The sequence below is a fragment of the Phoenix dactylifera genome, unplaced genomic scaffold (assembly GCF_009389715.1).
Source record: "Phoenix dactylifera cultivar Barhee BC4 unplaced genomic scaffold, palm_55x_up_171113_PBpolish2nd_filt_p 001223F, whole genome shotgun sequence".
Classification (NCBI taxonomy): domain Eukaryota; kingdom Viridiplantae; phylum Streptophyta; class Magnoliopsida; order Arecales; family Arecaceae; genus Phoenix; species Phoenix dactylifera.
The window spans coordinates 98,261-113,393 of NW_024068558.1; the positions used below are offsets into that span (position 1 = coordinate 98,261).

The 15,133-nt window shown below is 37.0% G+C and overlaps 2 protein-coding genes across 2 annotated transcripts; one reads left to right on the top strand and one right to left on the bottom strand.

Moving 5' to 3' along the window:
• Positions 1-434: 434 nt before the first annotated feature.
• Positions 435-1,337, top strand: LOC120108203 (defensin-like protein 1). Its single transcript, XM_039121782.1, has 2 exons — positions 435-555; positions 935-1,337. The coding sequence occupies exons 1-2, from the start codon at positions 495-497 to the stop codon at positions 1,093-1,095; spliced, it is 222 nt and encodes a 73-aa protein (XP_038977710.1). The 5' UTR covers positions 435-494; the 3' UTR covers positions 1,096-1,337.
• Positions 1,338-4,043: 2,706 nt separating this feature from the next.
• Positions 4,044-14,691, bottom strand: LOC103721252 (cation-transporting ATPase HMA5-like). Its single transcript, XM_008811380.4, has 9 exons — positions 14,322-14,691; positions 9,045-9,659; positions 8,455-8,884; positions 7,859-8,184; positions 6,694-6,752; positions 6,249-6,591; positions 5,960-6,157; positions 5,284-5,541; positions 4,044-4,580 (listed from the first exon to the last, which is right to left on the bottom strand). The coding sequence occupies exons 1-9, from the start codon at positions 14,652-14,654 to the stop codon at positions 4,104-4,106; spliced, it is 3,039 nt and encodes a 1,012-aa protein (XP_008809602.2). The 5' UTR covers positions 14,655-14,691; the 3' UTR covers positions 4,044-4,103.
• Between the last annotated feature and the right edge of the window lie 442 nt (positions 14,692-15,133).

Genomic DNA, 15,133 nt, shown 5'->3' on the forward strand with positions numbered 1-15,133 from the left:
AATCGATTCCATCGATCTTTGTAATTAACCAAAATATTTATTTCTGCATGCAGTAAACAATGAACATAATAAAGACATTTACTTAGATTAGTCAACCAATTTCATATATATTATGAATTAATTATCTTTAAGAGTCTCAATTGGATCAGCTCAGGATCACAATTTAGTCGGTCAGTCATTTAATATGAGGACGACCAAAAATTCCTTGACAACCAAAAATTGATTTTGCAATCTCAATTGGGATCCGAATATCGAACCTTTGAATTCCTGATGACTCAGAAACCTGCAGGTAGGTGGCAACCACTCAGACCATTCTACAAATGCTGCCTCCACGTTACGTGCATGCATGAAGGACATCTGCCATGCAGCAGCCGCAAACAAACAAGCAATCGCGCCCCTCCAAAGTTGATATAAATGGCTATAAACCCTAGCTTTACCTCCCAAGCCAAGGCCTATAGATTAGTCGAGAAGCCTTTGCAAGTGAGGTGCTAGGGATGGAGAGAAATCTTGTGCCTGCAGGCGTGGTGTTCTTGATGCTAATCTTGTTTGCTTCAGGTAAAACTCATCTTCGCATGCATGTATTACAGCATATATATATATACCTCTCCTTGGGTTTCTCCCTTCTTTTTTGTGCTTTCCAAATTGGTTGAAGCTTATATAGCTGCAAGCGTTTGGAAAGCTCATGTCTTTTTAGGCTGCTTAACAAAAGTCATGACTCCTTCCACTAGTGGTATTAATATGTAAAAACAAAAAGAGAACAAAGGGAAATTAAGAAAAATAATGAGAAAACAGCTTTACTTTGGATGGTCACCCTAAAAGGGCCATAATTTTGCTCTACACTCTTAACTATGTTATGATCTTTATTTACCATGTGCTTGACATCGATGCATGCATGCTTGCACGGATGCATGCATGGCTATCGAGATGATGACAGTTGCCGGTGCAAGATTGTGCGAGTCGCAAAGCCACACGTACAAGGGAACGTGCACGAACAACCATAACTGCGCCATTGTATGCCAAAGAGAGGGAAGGGGATTTACTGGTGGCAGGTGCAGGGGATTCTGGCGAAAGTGCTACTGCACCAAGATATGTTAGGTGCTGCATCTCACTCTTAGCATCCAAGCTATTGTACGTACATGGATCTGCTTTAAAAAATATGGGATATTATGTATGTGGGAAGATTATTCTCCGTTGGTAGTTCTCTGTAGTTCTTCTCTGGGACATGCTTTGAGGTTTCTAGCTTTCCAGTGTTCTTATCTGGGATATGGTATGTGTAAGAAAATTACTTTGGATTATTTTGTGCCTCCTGGTATATATACACTTGATATAAAGTTTGATATGGATGAATGATGAATCATTTGTAGGTCTGCTTATCTTTTGGTGATGAATATATATATATATATATTATAGCAATCCATGATCTCGCTATCCAGAAGTATTTTTTGTCCCTGACGAGATTTAAATTACTCAGTCTATGGTTAGTCTCTATGAGTCCATCATGCAGAGCTATGGATCAGGTCAGTTTTGATACTATTTTTAACGATCGAAGATCTCACCTAAAAAAACTAGTCGGAAAGTTTTTATGTTTTTTAGTTCAATATATTTATTCAAAATTTTTCTATTGAATAACCCATATGGAATTAAATATACATTAGTACGAATTTTCATATACAGATGGTGTGTTCTAAGGGGACCATCCTTATCACGACCATGGAACTAGTGATGTGGAAGAGTGCATATCTCGAAATTTCTCTCTTTTTTAAGAATTTTTGCATATAAGAGTTTATGAAATTTAAGAAATAGTATGTATGTAATTTCTTATGTCAAACAAGACTAAAAAACTATGCATCATGCACCAGTATTGATGAACATTATATTCTGAAAATTGTATATTGATTCATTTGAAAGGTATATATTAGTTTGTTAGATAATTAATTTATTTGGTGTGTATCATCTGGTCATATAATGCATACTAGTAAAAAGTATATTTTGAAAACTGAGTATCGAAGATAAATATTAGATCACTATTGGATGTGTATTAAAAAAAAATGCAGTATTATTGAAAAGTCGACGAGTATGTATCATCTGGTCATGTAGTATGTACTACTGAATATGATGCTCTAAAAATTATGTATCAATTTGCTTAGAAGTATAGATTAGGTTGCTTGATTACCAATTTGCTAAATGTATATTACCTAGCCGTGTACTATATACTAATGAACGTCATATCTTAAAAACTATATATCGATTTACTTAGAGGTATATATTGGCTTACTAGATAACTAATTTGCTTGGTGTGTATTATCTAACCATATAGTATGTATAGGTAAAAGGTATGTTCTAGAAACAAGAAAAAAAGGATGGCGTGTGCAATTTTTTTCTTCTTGTTTTTTTTAATCATGAGATTGACAACTCCCCTGGTAGGAGTTTCTAATTTTCAAAGTCTTTCTTTAAGATGGGCACTAGGAAAAACATGGTAAAATAAAATATTTGTCTTATATTTTTTTCTTTGGTGTACACTCTATATGATTTTTTCTCAAATAGAGGTAGACCGCTCATCTATGAGAGAAAACTCGAGCAAATTGAGTTTTTGTGTGCTAGTATGATCTAATCAAATGAGGCAAAGGGTTGATACCAGTTCGCTTGATCTTTCTACCATTAGTCACATTTGCTTCAGATAAAATTTATCTTCATTTATGTTAAAAAATATTTTTGAATTATTTAAATTATTTTTGTCTCTCCTTGCAATAAGTCTATTTGCAGATCCCCAAACCCCGCTTCCCTAATCCCATAAGCGAAAAATTGAAAAAGTGATATGCTTTGTTAGCAGGGTTTAGAATCTATTAATAAAATTTATGCTATGGGAGATAAGGCAGGTTGTTCACTCTTATATGCTTCATAGTTTTAAGAGTAGAAAGTTTCTAATCATCATATCTTTGTTTTCTTTCATAAAATAAGAATACCTTATTATCAATTGTCATGAGAAATATCTTATATACTTTAATAATTTTTTATGTCTATTTTCAATATATCTAAATGAGAGGAAAAATGGATATATTTACAGCAAGTGAGGTGTATATCTATAGGACTCCTAAAAGCAAATATTAGGGGTCTTGGTTGTTGGTTTGGTCATCCTCATTTAGATGACTGAAATATCAAAGGGACGGCTAAAATATCCTTCATTAACGCAAATAACAATTCTACGTTCTATCAAGGAAGCTAAGCGATCTTAGTTCTGTTTCTGTTGTCTTAGTTCTTATAGCCTTAGCGTGAGATTAAGGAACAAGCAACCTACGTCTTAGTTCTCTTTCAGCTGTCGAAACAATCAACTAAATCTCTGTATTATTCCTATAAATCTTAGATATCTAATACTAAATAAAATAATATAAATCAAAGAGAAGAGTTGAATGATGGAGGAAATAGTCTCTCCTTTGACATGGAATAAGAGTCTACATACGAGTTACAGAAACCATATGGGGAAGCTACCACCAAAAAAAAAAAAAGCCCTACCCATCAATACCTATACGACCAATATTTCCAACCGTACAGATACCATGCTATGCCATCCATCTATTTAGCAAGTCCATTTACGACAGATCCAATCAATTAGTACTGGGAAAATCGAGCACCACTTTTATGACAGCGTGGACAGCGCAATTAACTTGCTGCCTGTGCGGCACAGCATATGGCCATGATGTTTACAATATTGCATGCATGCATAAAGAACAGATTCAGGGTGCATGCGTTTGGTTTACGACCAGAATCGAAATGGGTTGAAATAAGAATAGACATGGTTAAATCCCCCGACACATTTGGTTTGTAATCAAAATCTGAATTGGAATGAAATTTGAATACTGTGGAAGAGTAGGAATTAAATTTTGGAGGATTGGGACGTTCATATTCCCCCTAGAATTGTAATGGAAATAGGACTCCTTTCAACCAAGTGGCTGAAATAGGAGTCACTCATTTCTATTCCTATTCTAGAGTCCAATTTATCCAACCAAATATGCCCTCAAAAGTAAATATAAAGCTAGTAAACAACATGAGAGAAAACAGGACAACCATACCAGTGGTTAAAGCCTGAAAATATGCATATTTCATCGTTATTCCACAGTTATTTGTAGTATGGTGGTGAGCCTGGGCTTCCTATACCTTCTCAGAAGCAAAGAAGAGCAGACAACACTCACAGATGAGAAAGCCATGCAAGCACCGGCCAACCATGGTGGCATCTTAAGCCCCAAGAAGGGGAAGAGAACCCCAGCTGCCACTGGAATGGCGATGATATTATAGGCCATTGCAAAGAAGTAGTTCCAACGTATACGAGCAAATGTTTTCCTCGAGAGGTCAATGGCTGTGATGATGTCCTCAAGGCTGTTCTTCACCAGCACATAGTCTGCAGCTTCGATGGCGATATCGGTTCCCGCACCAATTGCCATTCCAACATCAGCAGCCGCAAGGGCAGGGGAGTCATTGATGCCATCACCAACCATTGCAACCATACTTCCGTCCTTTTGGAGGGAGCGCACAACATCAGCTTTCCCCGCTGGCATCACCTCAGCTCTCACATCTTCAATGCCAACCTGCAAGTAAAAGAGGAAAGCTCATTGTTCCAGTCACATTGATGAAGTACAATCACAAGGATTGATATTTGAGAAATAACTCAGCATTGAGAAAAATTCAAATTTGCAACACTTGCCAAGAGTTCAGGAATAATTACTACGCATAAAAGTTGCATAGATATTAGAAATAAAAAGAAGCAAAAGTTCATAATATGTCAATATGGAGGTTAGTGCATAAAGAAGTGTAAGGCAACCACCACCAGCAACAGCAACACTACTGCCATCACCAACAAAAGACATCATTATTCGTTAACCTTTACCCATGAGTATTTCATATATAAGTGATGAATAATTTTTGAAGCACTCATAACATTAATAAACTTTAAAAAAAACAAAATTCTTGATAGAATTATTATTTTAATAACTTCAATAGTCGTTTTGCCACTGAAAAAGTTTGTGACTAGCTCAGGAAACTTTTAATAGTTGGAAGGATGCTGGTGCCGTGACTTCAGGTGAAAAAAGTCAGTATTTCTTTAGAAAAAGAAAAGAAAAGAGTTCAATGCTTTCTATAACCTCGTAAATGAAAATGCAAACATGTAAGGTTATGTGCCTTCAAGTTTGCAGTGTGGATTGTATAAGAAAGATGGCACAAATCAACATTAAACCTTTATGTCATAAATATCTATGCTTCTAATGAATGAGGTGAGGGCCCCAAAAATCCAACCTCCTTTCCAACAGCTTGTGCTGTCCTCCAGTTATCCCCTGTTAACATAATTGGACAAACTCCCATCTTCTTCAGGCCTTCCACAACAACTGCTGCTTCTCTTTTTAAGGGATCAGCTACGCCCAACACTCCAATGAAGGTACCATGATATGCCACAAGGATACCTGTCTTAGTATTCATTTCGAGGTCCACTATAAAATTTTCAGCTTCAGTAGGAACAAGAACCCCATTTTCAGCTAACAGATTCCGATTGCCAACCTGTTAAGATATTTATAACTGAGTTAGGCAAGATTTTGTTTAAAAACGACAAATGCACATGCACAGACATACATAGTATATGTAAAACATACACAACACTTCTCATTGAATCCTTGCGAGTGAAGTTGAAAATCTTTTCACCATAAACATGCATCAAGATTATTATCTTAATACTTTATAGACTGGTGCCAGAAATCTAATAACCTGTACCCCATCCCTCTACGAGGATACCACACTGTACGCACCAATATCGCTGCACATCTATGGCCGAACGGTTGCTGATTAAGTAGTTCACAGATGAATACATTGATTGATGAGAGAGAGAGAGAGGGAGGGAGGAAGCAAGCAAGCAAGAACATGTCTGAGAGATAGAGATGGAGGGAGGGAAGAAGGGATGATTTCTTGTTTATGAACTCACCAGAACCCTTTTTCCATTGATCAAGCACTGCACACCTCTCCCAGGCACAGCAGAAAAATCCACAGCTTCTAGAAGCCATTCAGATAATCTTTCTTCTTTGCGCTGCTTTCCAGAATCTTTGTCTGTAGGAAGCTTCCCAAAGAAATAATGGTATGCATAATCTAGGATTGCTCTAGCAAGAGGGTGTTCACTGCTAGCCTAAACTACATTAAAAAGCGAAACACAGTTATTGTTTTGTAGTCGTCATTGTTCGAATGAAACGAGGAAATGCTTAGACTCTTTGTCTCACCTCAGCAGATGCAACTAAAGTGAGAAAGTCATCAAGTTCCATTTCTGTGAAAACTTTTGCAGTTGTAACAGCAGCTTTCCCTTGAGTAAGGGTGCCTGTTTTATCAAAGATCACATACTGCACATTCTGAGCTCTCTCTAAGGCATCCCCTCCTTTTATTAAGACCCCATGAGTTGCACCCACACCTGTTGCTACCATAACAGCAGTAGGGGTTGCCAGACCAAGGGCACAAGGACATGCAACCACCACCACAGATATTGAAAACATGAGGGAGAAAATGAAACAATTGCTACTTTCTCTGATCCATGAATCTGGATATGCTCCTAGCGATCCACAGAGAAACCTATACGAAATAAGACAGAGGATAACTACCAAAACAAGTTTGGAAAAAAACCAATCACCAGAACCAGTTTATAAATGCTTTTATGCTGGTAAGTAAACCTACCATCCAAAGAATGTCAAAAAGGACATGGTGATAACGATGGGAACAAAAATGCCGGCAACCTGTAATTGATTAAAGTAATCCGTAAAGATCATGACCATTTTTTTGTCCCAATTGTCGGACAAGACAAGGAATCGTAAGCAAGTAGAACAGAAAATATAGTGCTCAAACGAATTGAAAAAAAATATAGTAAAAACATGAATATGCATTCACCTACAGTGTGCATGGCAGCATTGGATATTAACATCAATATCTAAAATCTGAATCTGTGAAACCACTAGGAATTAGTGCTCAACCATACAATCTTTTACCATAAAAAGCCTAGCAAGATAGGCCATCATGTCGTTGAAGTAGTCCCTACTTTGCCTCACTACCACTACTTTCAGGTCCATCTGTTTCCAGTTTCTGATACGGTAGTGGGACAGACTGTGCATTAAATTGTTAATATACAACAAGTTCAGCCATTTTTTTTATCTTATTTAGGATGCATGAATTTGTAACATCAAATATCACTGGGTAAGGAGTTCATATATGTTCATCCATAAGCCACCTGTAGATTCTCTTCCTTCAGTCATTCATAAGCTTAACCAATACAAAAGTTGCAAACTTCATAGATTATTACAAGTAAAACTACGTAATCAAAGCAAAACCTAAAATAGTAACATTTTTGGTCTTGGAAATGTTAGTTCTGTTGATATTTTGTACACAGTTTAGTATCATCATAGTAAGGTATTCATCATGGTTATACAACTAACAAGTCTGGAGAATGAATACATCAAGAGCCAGCTGACTCCTTTAACAAATAAAACTGTTTCTTCATCAGGTGTTCTAGTATTATCTTGTTATGCACAACAATGACAGTATTGAATGGAACATGCCAGAACATTTTTCACATTGTTTAGTTATTTAATTGGCAAAGGGAAATAACTAACTCTTTTTCTGAATAGAAACAATTAACATCCTGAAGAAAAAAATTAAAGAAAGGAACACGGCAAGGAAGAATAATTTCAGTTTTATGGGACAACGGACCTAAAAACATCTCTATGGCAGATCAACCAGCCACTTAAAGTTCAGATTACAGAAAGAAGGAAAAAATATGCAAGAGATACAATTCATCAACACCATAAAAAAAACATATACTAAATAAAAACAAATTGTTCATACTTACATAGTCGGCAAATTTTTGAATAGGTGCTTTGGACATCTGGGCTGTCTCAACCAGAGAGATTATCTGGCTCAAGACTGTATTAGATCCCACTTTGGTGGCTTGCATATGAAGGACACCATGTAAATTCATTGTGCCTCCAATAACTGAAGAAGATATTTCCTTGAGGATTGGAAAAGATTCACCAGTTACCATACTTTCATCAACATGACTTGTACCCCAAACTACGATGCCATCAGATGGAACCTTTGAACCAGGAAGAACTTTCAACATATCACCTGGTTGAATTAACAATGCATCTATCTCTCTCTCTACAATGTATCTTCCTTCTAAAATCCGAAAACAGAGAAGCAGAACAAAGTTAGAAATAAAAAAAAAAAGAAAAAAAAAATCCAGATCGTTATTCTTAAGCTAGCATCGACAAAAGAAACCACTAGATACTCAACAAAGGAAATGCAAGACATGATAGAAATGGTCCCACTAATATCAGATACTTTTTGACAAGTACCAATGTCAGATATTTAACATGTTTTTTTTTTATGAAAATAGACCTAGTTTAGTAAATAGAAAGCCTCTCAGATCATGTACAGTGATTATACCTGCATCTTTCACCATCAAAAGAGCTGTCCCAGGGGCAAGTTCAACTAACTTCTTGATAGCATCTGATGTCTTCCCTTTTGCAAGAACTTCCAAATACTTTCCAAATAACACAAAGGTAATTATCATCGCACTTGTCTCAAAATATATTGGGGGCCAGAACCCAGTATGTGCACCATATAGAAGTGCACCAACAGAGTAAAAGTAAGAAGCAGAAGTCCCCAGCACAACCAAAACATCCATGTTTGTAGATGCATGTCGCAGTGCTCTATAAGCAGATACATAGAAACGCTTACCGATAATAAACTGCACAATACTCACCAGTACCCACTTCAACAAATCACCCATCAAAAAGGGCCCACAATGCATGCGCAAGATGGAATTTACAAAAGGTATGCGAGGACACACCATCCGTATGAAAAAGACAGGAATCTGCCGCACAAAAAAAATAGAAACTAATAAGAACATAATACACCTTGAATATGTAAGAAAGCATTATAAGAAGCACAAGAACAAAAACATACATGAGCCAGAACCTCATGGAAGAGCAATATAGTGAAGTTATTTTCACAGCATGAAGAATCATACTCACACTGAGAAATAGACTGGAGAGGAAAAGCCAAAGCATTTTTGAGGCTTCTTGTGCATCACTTGAAGCTGCTAGAGCATATGGGTTCCGTACATGCATTTTAAGCCTCCCACCGCTTCCTCTCTCAATGGAATCAACTATAAGTCTCAGACCAATGGCTTCTGGATCGAATATAACCTCAACTTCCGAAAGGGAAATATTTACCTCAAATTGCCTCACCCCTGTCATATTCCTAAGTATTCCTTGTAAAACGTGTACATCTTTCTCACTTGACAATCCATCTACACCTAATAAAATTTTATCTTGGTCACTACTTTGTAGAAAGGCAGCATCAAAGCCAGCATCCTCAATTGCATGAACAATTTCATCTTTACTTATGACTGATGGATCATACTCGACCTCCCCTAGTGAGGTTGCCAAGGCAACTACAGCTCTTTTTACACCAGGTAGCTTTCTCAAAATCCCTTCAACAGAGTTTACACAGGCTGCACATGTCATGCCCCCAATCCTAAATTGCCCCGACAAGACCTTTTGTGATCTTGACATGGTATTATTAGAATCTGGGAGTATCTCAGCTTCAAATCCTGCATCATCAATAGCATCCTTTATATCTTCATCCTGAACAAAGAATCAAAGTTCAGTAAGTGGCATCCGAAGATGAAAAGTCAAAAAAAAAGAAAAGAAAAGAAAACAGTTGCACAACATATTTGAAATTGTCGGGATAATATGTTCAACACAAAAACCGAAAAATAGAATATAATGCACTAGTAAAAAAGTGATAAATTATGAGAGATAAGCAAATCCAATATGCATTCGGCACGAATCATCCCTACCTCAATAATTATTCGTATAAAGGTGCACATTCCTGTAGAATTCAGAAATTTAAAAAGACGAATCCAAATATACTCTAGTGATTTTAAAATTCTATATCTTTATTTCATGATAGGTCACATCATGCTTTGCCAACTCCAAGTAGATGGAAATAGGCATCTTGGCTTATGTTCTTCAAGATGATACTATTCAGACATTCCCAATGCCATCTAGCCAAACAAATACAGCAAAGACTAAATGCCTCAAGAAGGTGAAGATCAATGAATCCCATCAAGAAGAAAGACAGAAATTATCTTGTACACGTTAAAAAAAAAGGAGAGAAACCTCTCTATGATGCAATTCTACAAGAAGCTGAAGGTGTCTGTTTCCCATCAGTAAAAGGGCCAATAGCCAACCACTAACATTCAGGCACATAGAGAAAAGGAACTGAGATTTACAAATATCAAATAGTAGTAAATATGAATATAAATCATGAATGCGATAAACAAATCCAATATCCAGAGTTTTAAAGAATATCAATGAAAGAAAAAATAGAAGTTTCAAATAATAAAAAGTTATACCTGACATTCTAATTGAACATGAACAAATAAGGCTGTGTTTAGACCTCCTTAATTTCTAAATCATGATCTTGTCCCAATTCTTGATTTAGAATTTTCAGTTTTTGATAGTTGAGAATTTTCAGCAAGGTGTTTGGTTGGTAAAAGGAGAAAGTTCCAAAATGGAAAATCGTAGGATGATATATCCTAGAGAAAAAATAATGAATTTTGATAATTCTAGTCAATATAGAAATTTCTAGTTTCATGATCTGAGGATCCCGAAATTTCATGTACTGCCAAACACTGAGTTACTAAAAACCTTGTAATTTCAGAAACCACAAAAGATTGCAACATATCATGATCTTTTAGAAACACATCATAAGTGTAACAAGTATTTCGCACATATAATCAAGTCATACGAGAAACAAGGGCAGCTTGTCAAATGTGTAAACACTTAGAAATGTACTACAAAGAAAATAAATCAAGTGGAATATCAATAAAGAAACTGTCAAAGGAACCTAAATCTGAAGAGAAGCAGATTACAATAGAATCTAGAAAAGAAAAAAATATGCCTTACTAGAATCTCATTTATGACAATAATTTTTAGATAACTAAACAGGGAAGGAAATATAAGAAACGTGAAAAGAAAAGGATGATATCACTGAAGTAAATAAATAAAAGTTATAAACTATATTTGAACTTTCATGCCCATAAGAAGTCAAGAAGAAAACATAAAAAGTTGTAATCTTTTTCTTCTTTTTCAAATTCACATTCTTACTTACAAAAGATTAAAATCAAATATCAAGTTAGATTTAGTTACATGGTTTGAGTTTCTTCTAAAACTAGCTGTCAACCTAATATCAATTCACCAACTTTTCTATCTACACTTGAGTCCTAACTGCAATTTGCAAATGGTCTAGAAACAAAAGAGAGAAAATATAATCTAAATGAATTAAATGAATGCTACATGAAGTCAACCTGAAATAGCTCGAATAACACCTGATATTTAGTTAATTAAGGCTGCATTAAAGCAGAGCTTTCCCACATCCTTTATTTAGAAGGTACACTCAGAAGAAAGAAGTATTTCACAATCTTGGTAACAGGAAAAACAGAAACGAGAGTTTAAACTTTATGATGACCGACAGAGCTTTCAATTCCCATTACAATTAGCGCGAAGCCTGTCTTTAGAAACAGAAACGAGAGTTCAACCATGACTAGGAAAACATATTAGGAAAGAATAGAAGTTATATGAAGATAAGGAGAAGAAAATTTATATCCTTCTATTGAGCACAAAGAATAAGGAGGATTGCTATCCAGGTTAGACTATCCCTATGTTAAATTCAAAAAAAAAAAATGTATACAAAGTATGCAAAAGAGAGAAATTGCAGGATTACCCAGAAAAAAAAAACATGTTTCTGAGATCAAAATTATTCAAGAACCCTAAAAAGTCCAAGCAAGTACAAACCCATTGAAGAATCTACATTTCATGAGAAGACACCTGCAAGACAGAGAACATAGCTTTTACATGGATCAGAGACACCCCAAAATTTGCTTCCGATGCTAGACTCCACTTATGCGAAAAAATCCAAAAAGAGGGTAAAACATCCTAGAAATTAAACCAAAATTTCTGAGGGTCGTATCATCTCATAAACTCCAAGAACTTGCATAGCTCCTGGAAAACCCAAATCGAGTGGCAAAACTACAGCAAGTATGAGCTCCAAGAACTTGCATAGCTCCTGGAAAACCCAAATCCATTGGCAAAACTACAGCAAAAAATTGCATAGGTCCAAGAAACCCGAGAAGGGATTGGAAAAACTACAGTTTTTAATTAAAAGATAACTACAGAGCAAAAAAAAGTAAAAAAGACCAACTCAGACTAGAACCACCGATGCCTTCAATATAGTATAATACAATAATAAAGATATAAATATTATAATTATTAGCATAAATTATTTTTTATAATATAATATAATATTAAATTATTTAAAATAACATATTAATGTATTATGATATAACGTAATCATAGTCTGCCGAATCAGACCTACCGACCGGTTCGGCCTGGTACAGGCCGTTCCGGCCTGGAACCAGGATCCGGATAGTGTAAAAACCGGTTCCAGCTATTTTCGGACCAGTACAGACATGTACGCGTGCGTACCGGCCTCATACTGGCCCGTACTAGTGCGAACCGGTCAGTTTGCACCGGTACCTTTTTTTTTTTAACCACAACGTGCGCACGCACGCGTTGTGGATTTTATGCGCGCTGTGGTATAGCGTGTGGCCCTTTTTGTGCCACGCGCTCCCTCGGGACAGAGCGCCCCGCGTGGGCGTGGGGCCATGCGCCTGCGCGATTCTCCGCCTCGCACATTTCCACGTACGGTTCCACTGCACATGGGCGCGATTCCCCGCGCTGGGAATCGCCCCGCGCGCGGTTCCCCCACCCGCGCAGGTCATAAATACCATAGAGTTGCATTAGATGCCACTTTGTGACCACCTTTTATCCGCGCGTTCGCGTACGGACGAGAATCGAAAAAAAGAGTAGGAGACCGGTTGGTACCGGACCGGTTCCGGTACGAACTGGTCTCGAACCGGTCCGGTAGGCGACCGGTACGCCTACCGGTACCGGTTCAACGTACCGTGAATGTAATATAATATTATATTTATAGTATAATATAATAATAGAAGGTATAAAATATTATAATTATTAGTGTAAAATAATTTTTTACCCTCCTGATGACCTTTTATTTCTATAACAAATTTTCTAGTAGATTTCCAGGATTATAAAGAAATATTTTGTATAATTGTTATATTTTATCACGGGTATTTTGGTTAAAAAAATAACTTTCCGATCATGCCTAAAAGTGCTTTTCTAGAAAACTCCAAAATGGAGCTTCTCCCAAAAAGCTGTTTTTAGTTTTCTGAAAAAGCTAAAACAGCTTCCCAAAATTTTTACCAAACACTTCTATTTTATCTAAAAGTGCTTTTGGAGGCCAGAAAGTGCTTTTTGGCCCTCCAAAAGCTCCCCCAAACGGAGCCTAGATCATCCAACTAAACCCCAAGAAGCTACAATGCCCCCCAAAAAACAAATCACATGGAAGAAGTGCATTTTTTATTATTTCCAAGTTAAGACCACTACACTAAGGAAAGAAGGGGGAAAATAGAAAACTTTTATTCATCTACAGCCATCCACATCTCTAATTCGAAGATGAACCCCTATCCGCACGGATAACAACAGCAAATTTGCATAAAAATAAGCAACATAAAAATTCAGACATCTTTCCTTGAGCCAATAACCCATCACGATCCCAAGAGGCCTTAAAATCTCAGAACCCATTGAAAATTCCATTTTTCTATTTAACCGTGTGAATCAAAATAACAAGGAAACTTCTATTCAGGGTACTACCATTCACATCTTCGCTTCCTAACATAAACCCCAACGTAAACAAATACAACAAAGAACCACAAAACCAAAACAAACATTCTGAGGGCCAAAGGATCCATATTGATCCAAGAGACCCAGTTAAACGAAAGGTTTTGTCCAGATTGGATAAACCCCAATTCAAACAAATAATTCAACTAAAAAAGATAAGGCAACGAAACCCTGTAAGCCAGCCAAACTGACCAAAAGACAAAAAGATCAAAACTAAACCATGATAGCCATAGAAAACACAAAACCCAAAACCCATTTGGGAAACACTCCATCTTTTGTCCAGATCATGGACTCCGACACCTCTAATTTCACCGATAAACCCCAATTCTCCCCAAACAATCCACAAGAAAAGAAAGAGATATTCAACCATCAATCAATCCCAGAAAAACAACCAATTAAACCCAAGAATTCAGGATTGCGACTAAAAACCCAGAACCCATAAATCAGAAGGCGAGAAAGAGTGAAAGAGAGAGGAAAAGGTCCAACCTTGACGAGATTGGGATCGAAGACCACATGGGCCTTGTTCTGGAGCAAGGAGACGGAGGCCCTGGTGACGCCTCCGAGGGCGGTGATGGCGGCCTCGACGGAGTTGGTGCAGGCGGAGCAGGTCATCCCGCTGACCCTCACCTGGATTCTCTTCGCCTCCTTTTCATCCCCTCCCCTCGCGTCCGCCGCCGGCGGAGGCGGCTCCTCCAAGTCGTAGGAGTCGAGGAGGCGGACGTCCTCGAGATCGCCGGAGTCCTCCCTCACCGAGATGGCCTCCGGCCGGCGGCGTCCGGAGAGCGGGGTCAGCTGAAGGTCCCGGAGGCTCGGAGCCATTGAGGCCGAGAGAGACAGATATTGAGGGAGGAGCAGGGGGAGGAAACTTTTAAATAGAAGGGAAAACAACAGTCTAAATAGAAGAGGCGGAAGTCGTTGGTATTCTTGATGACGGTTTTGCCCTTTAAAATTATTTAACTGGAAGAAATATCTTTGTTAAATTTTTTTGGGTGATGTCAGGTAGGTGTCCGTTTCGTTGGAGATAGTTTCTAGGTTTCTCCTTGTTCCTCAAGAAAATTTTAAAAAATATTATATAAAATTTTCTTAGTAAGATATTTAATATTTGGAAAAAATTATAAATCATCCATTATTGATTAATATTTGATTTATTTGGGGAGGTAAAAAGTAATAATTAGCTATTTCCAAAAATTGTAGAATTTAGAAAAGATTATAAATCATCCATTATTAATCATTACTTAATTTATCGAGGCCGTGGAAATCAATAAATTTTTGTTTTTGTAAGAGATGTAGAAGTCAGG

What these genes read in the sequence shown, in the direction of transcription:
- LOC120108203 (XM_039121782.1), top strand. Translation starts at nt 495, where the DNA reads ATGGAGAGAAATCTTGTGCCTGCAGGCGTGGTGTTCTTGATGCTAATC. An exon ending in GCTAATCTTGTTTGCTTCAG is followed by an intron (nt 556 to 934) that starts GTAAAACTCATC and finishes AGATGATGACAG; the next exon opens with TTGCCGGTGCAAGATTGTGC.
- LOC103721252 (XM_008811380.4), bottom strand. Translation starts at nt 14,654, where the DNA reads ATGGCTCCGAGCCTCCGGGACCTTCAGCTGACCCCGCTCTCCGGACGC. An exon ending in TTCAAAAATTTGCCGACTAT is followed by an intron (nt 6,753 to 7,858) that starts GTAAGTATGAAC and finishes AATCAATTACAG; the next exon opens with GTTGCCGGCATTTTTGTTCC. An exon ending in CTTTAGTTGCATCTGCTGAG is followed by an intron (nt 6,158 to 6,248) that starts GTGAGACAAAGA and finishes AATGTAGTTTAG; the next exon opens with GCTAGCAGTGAACACCCTCT.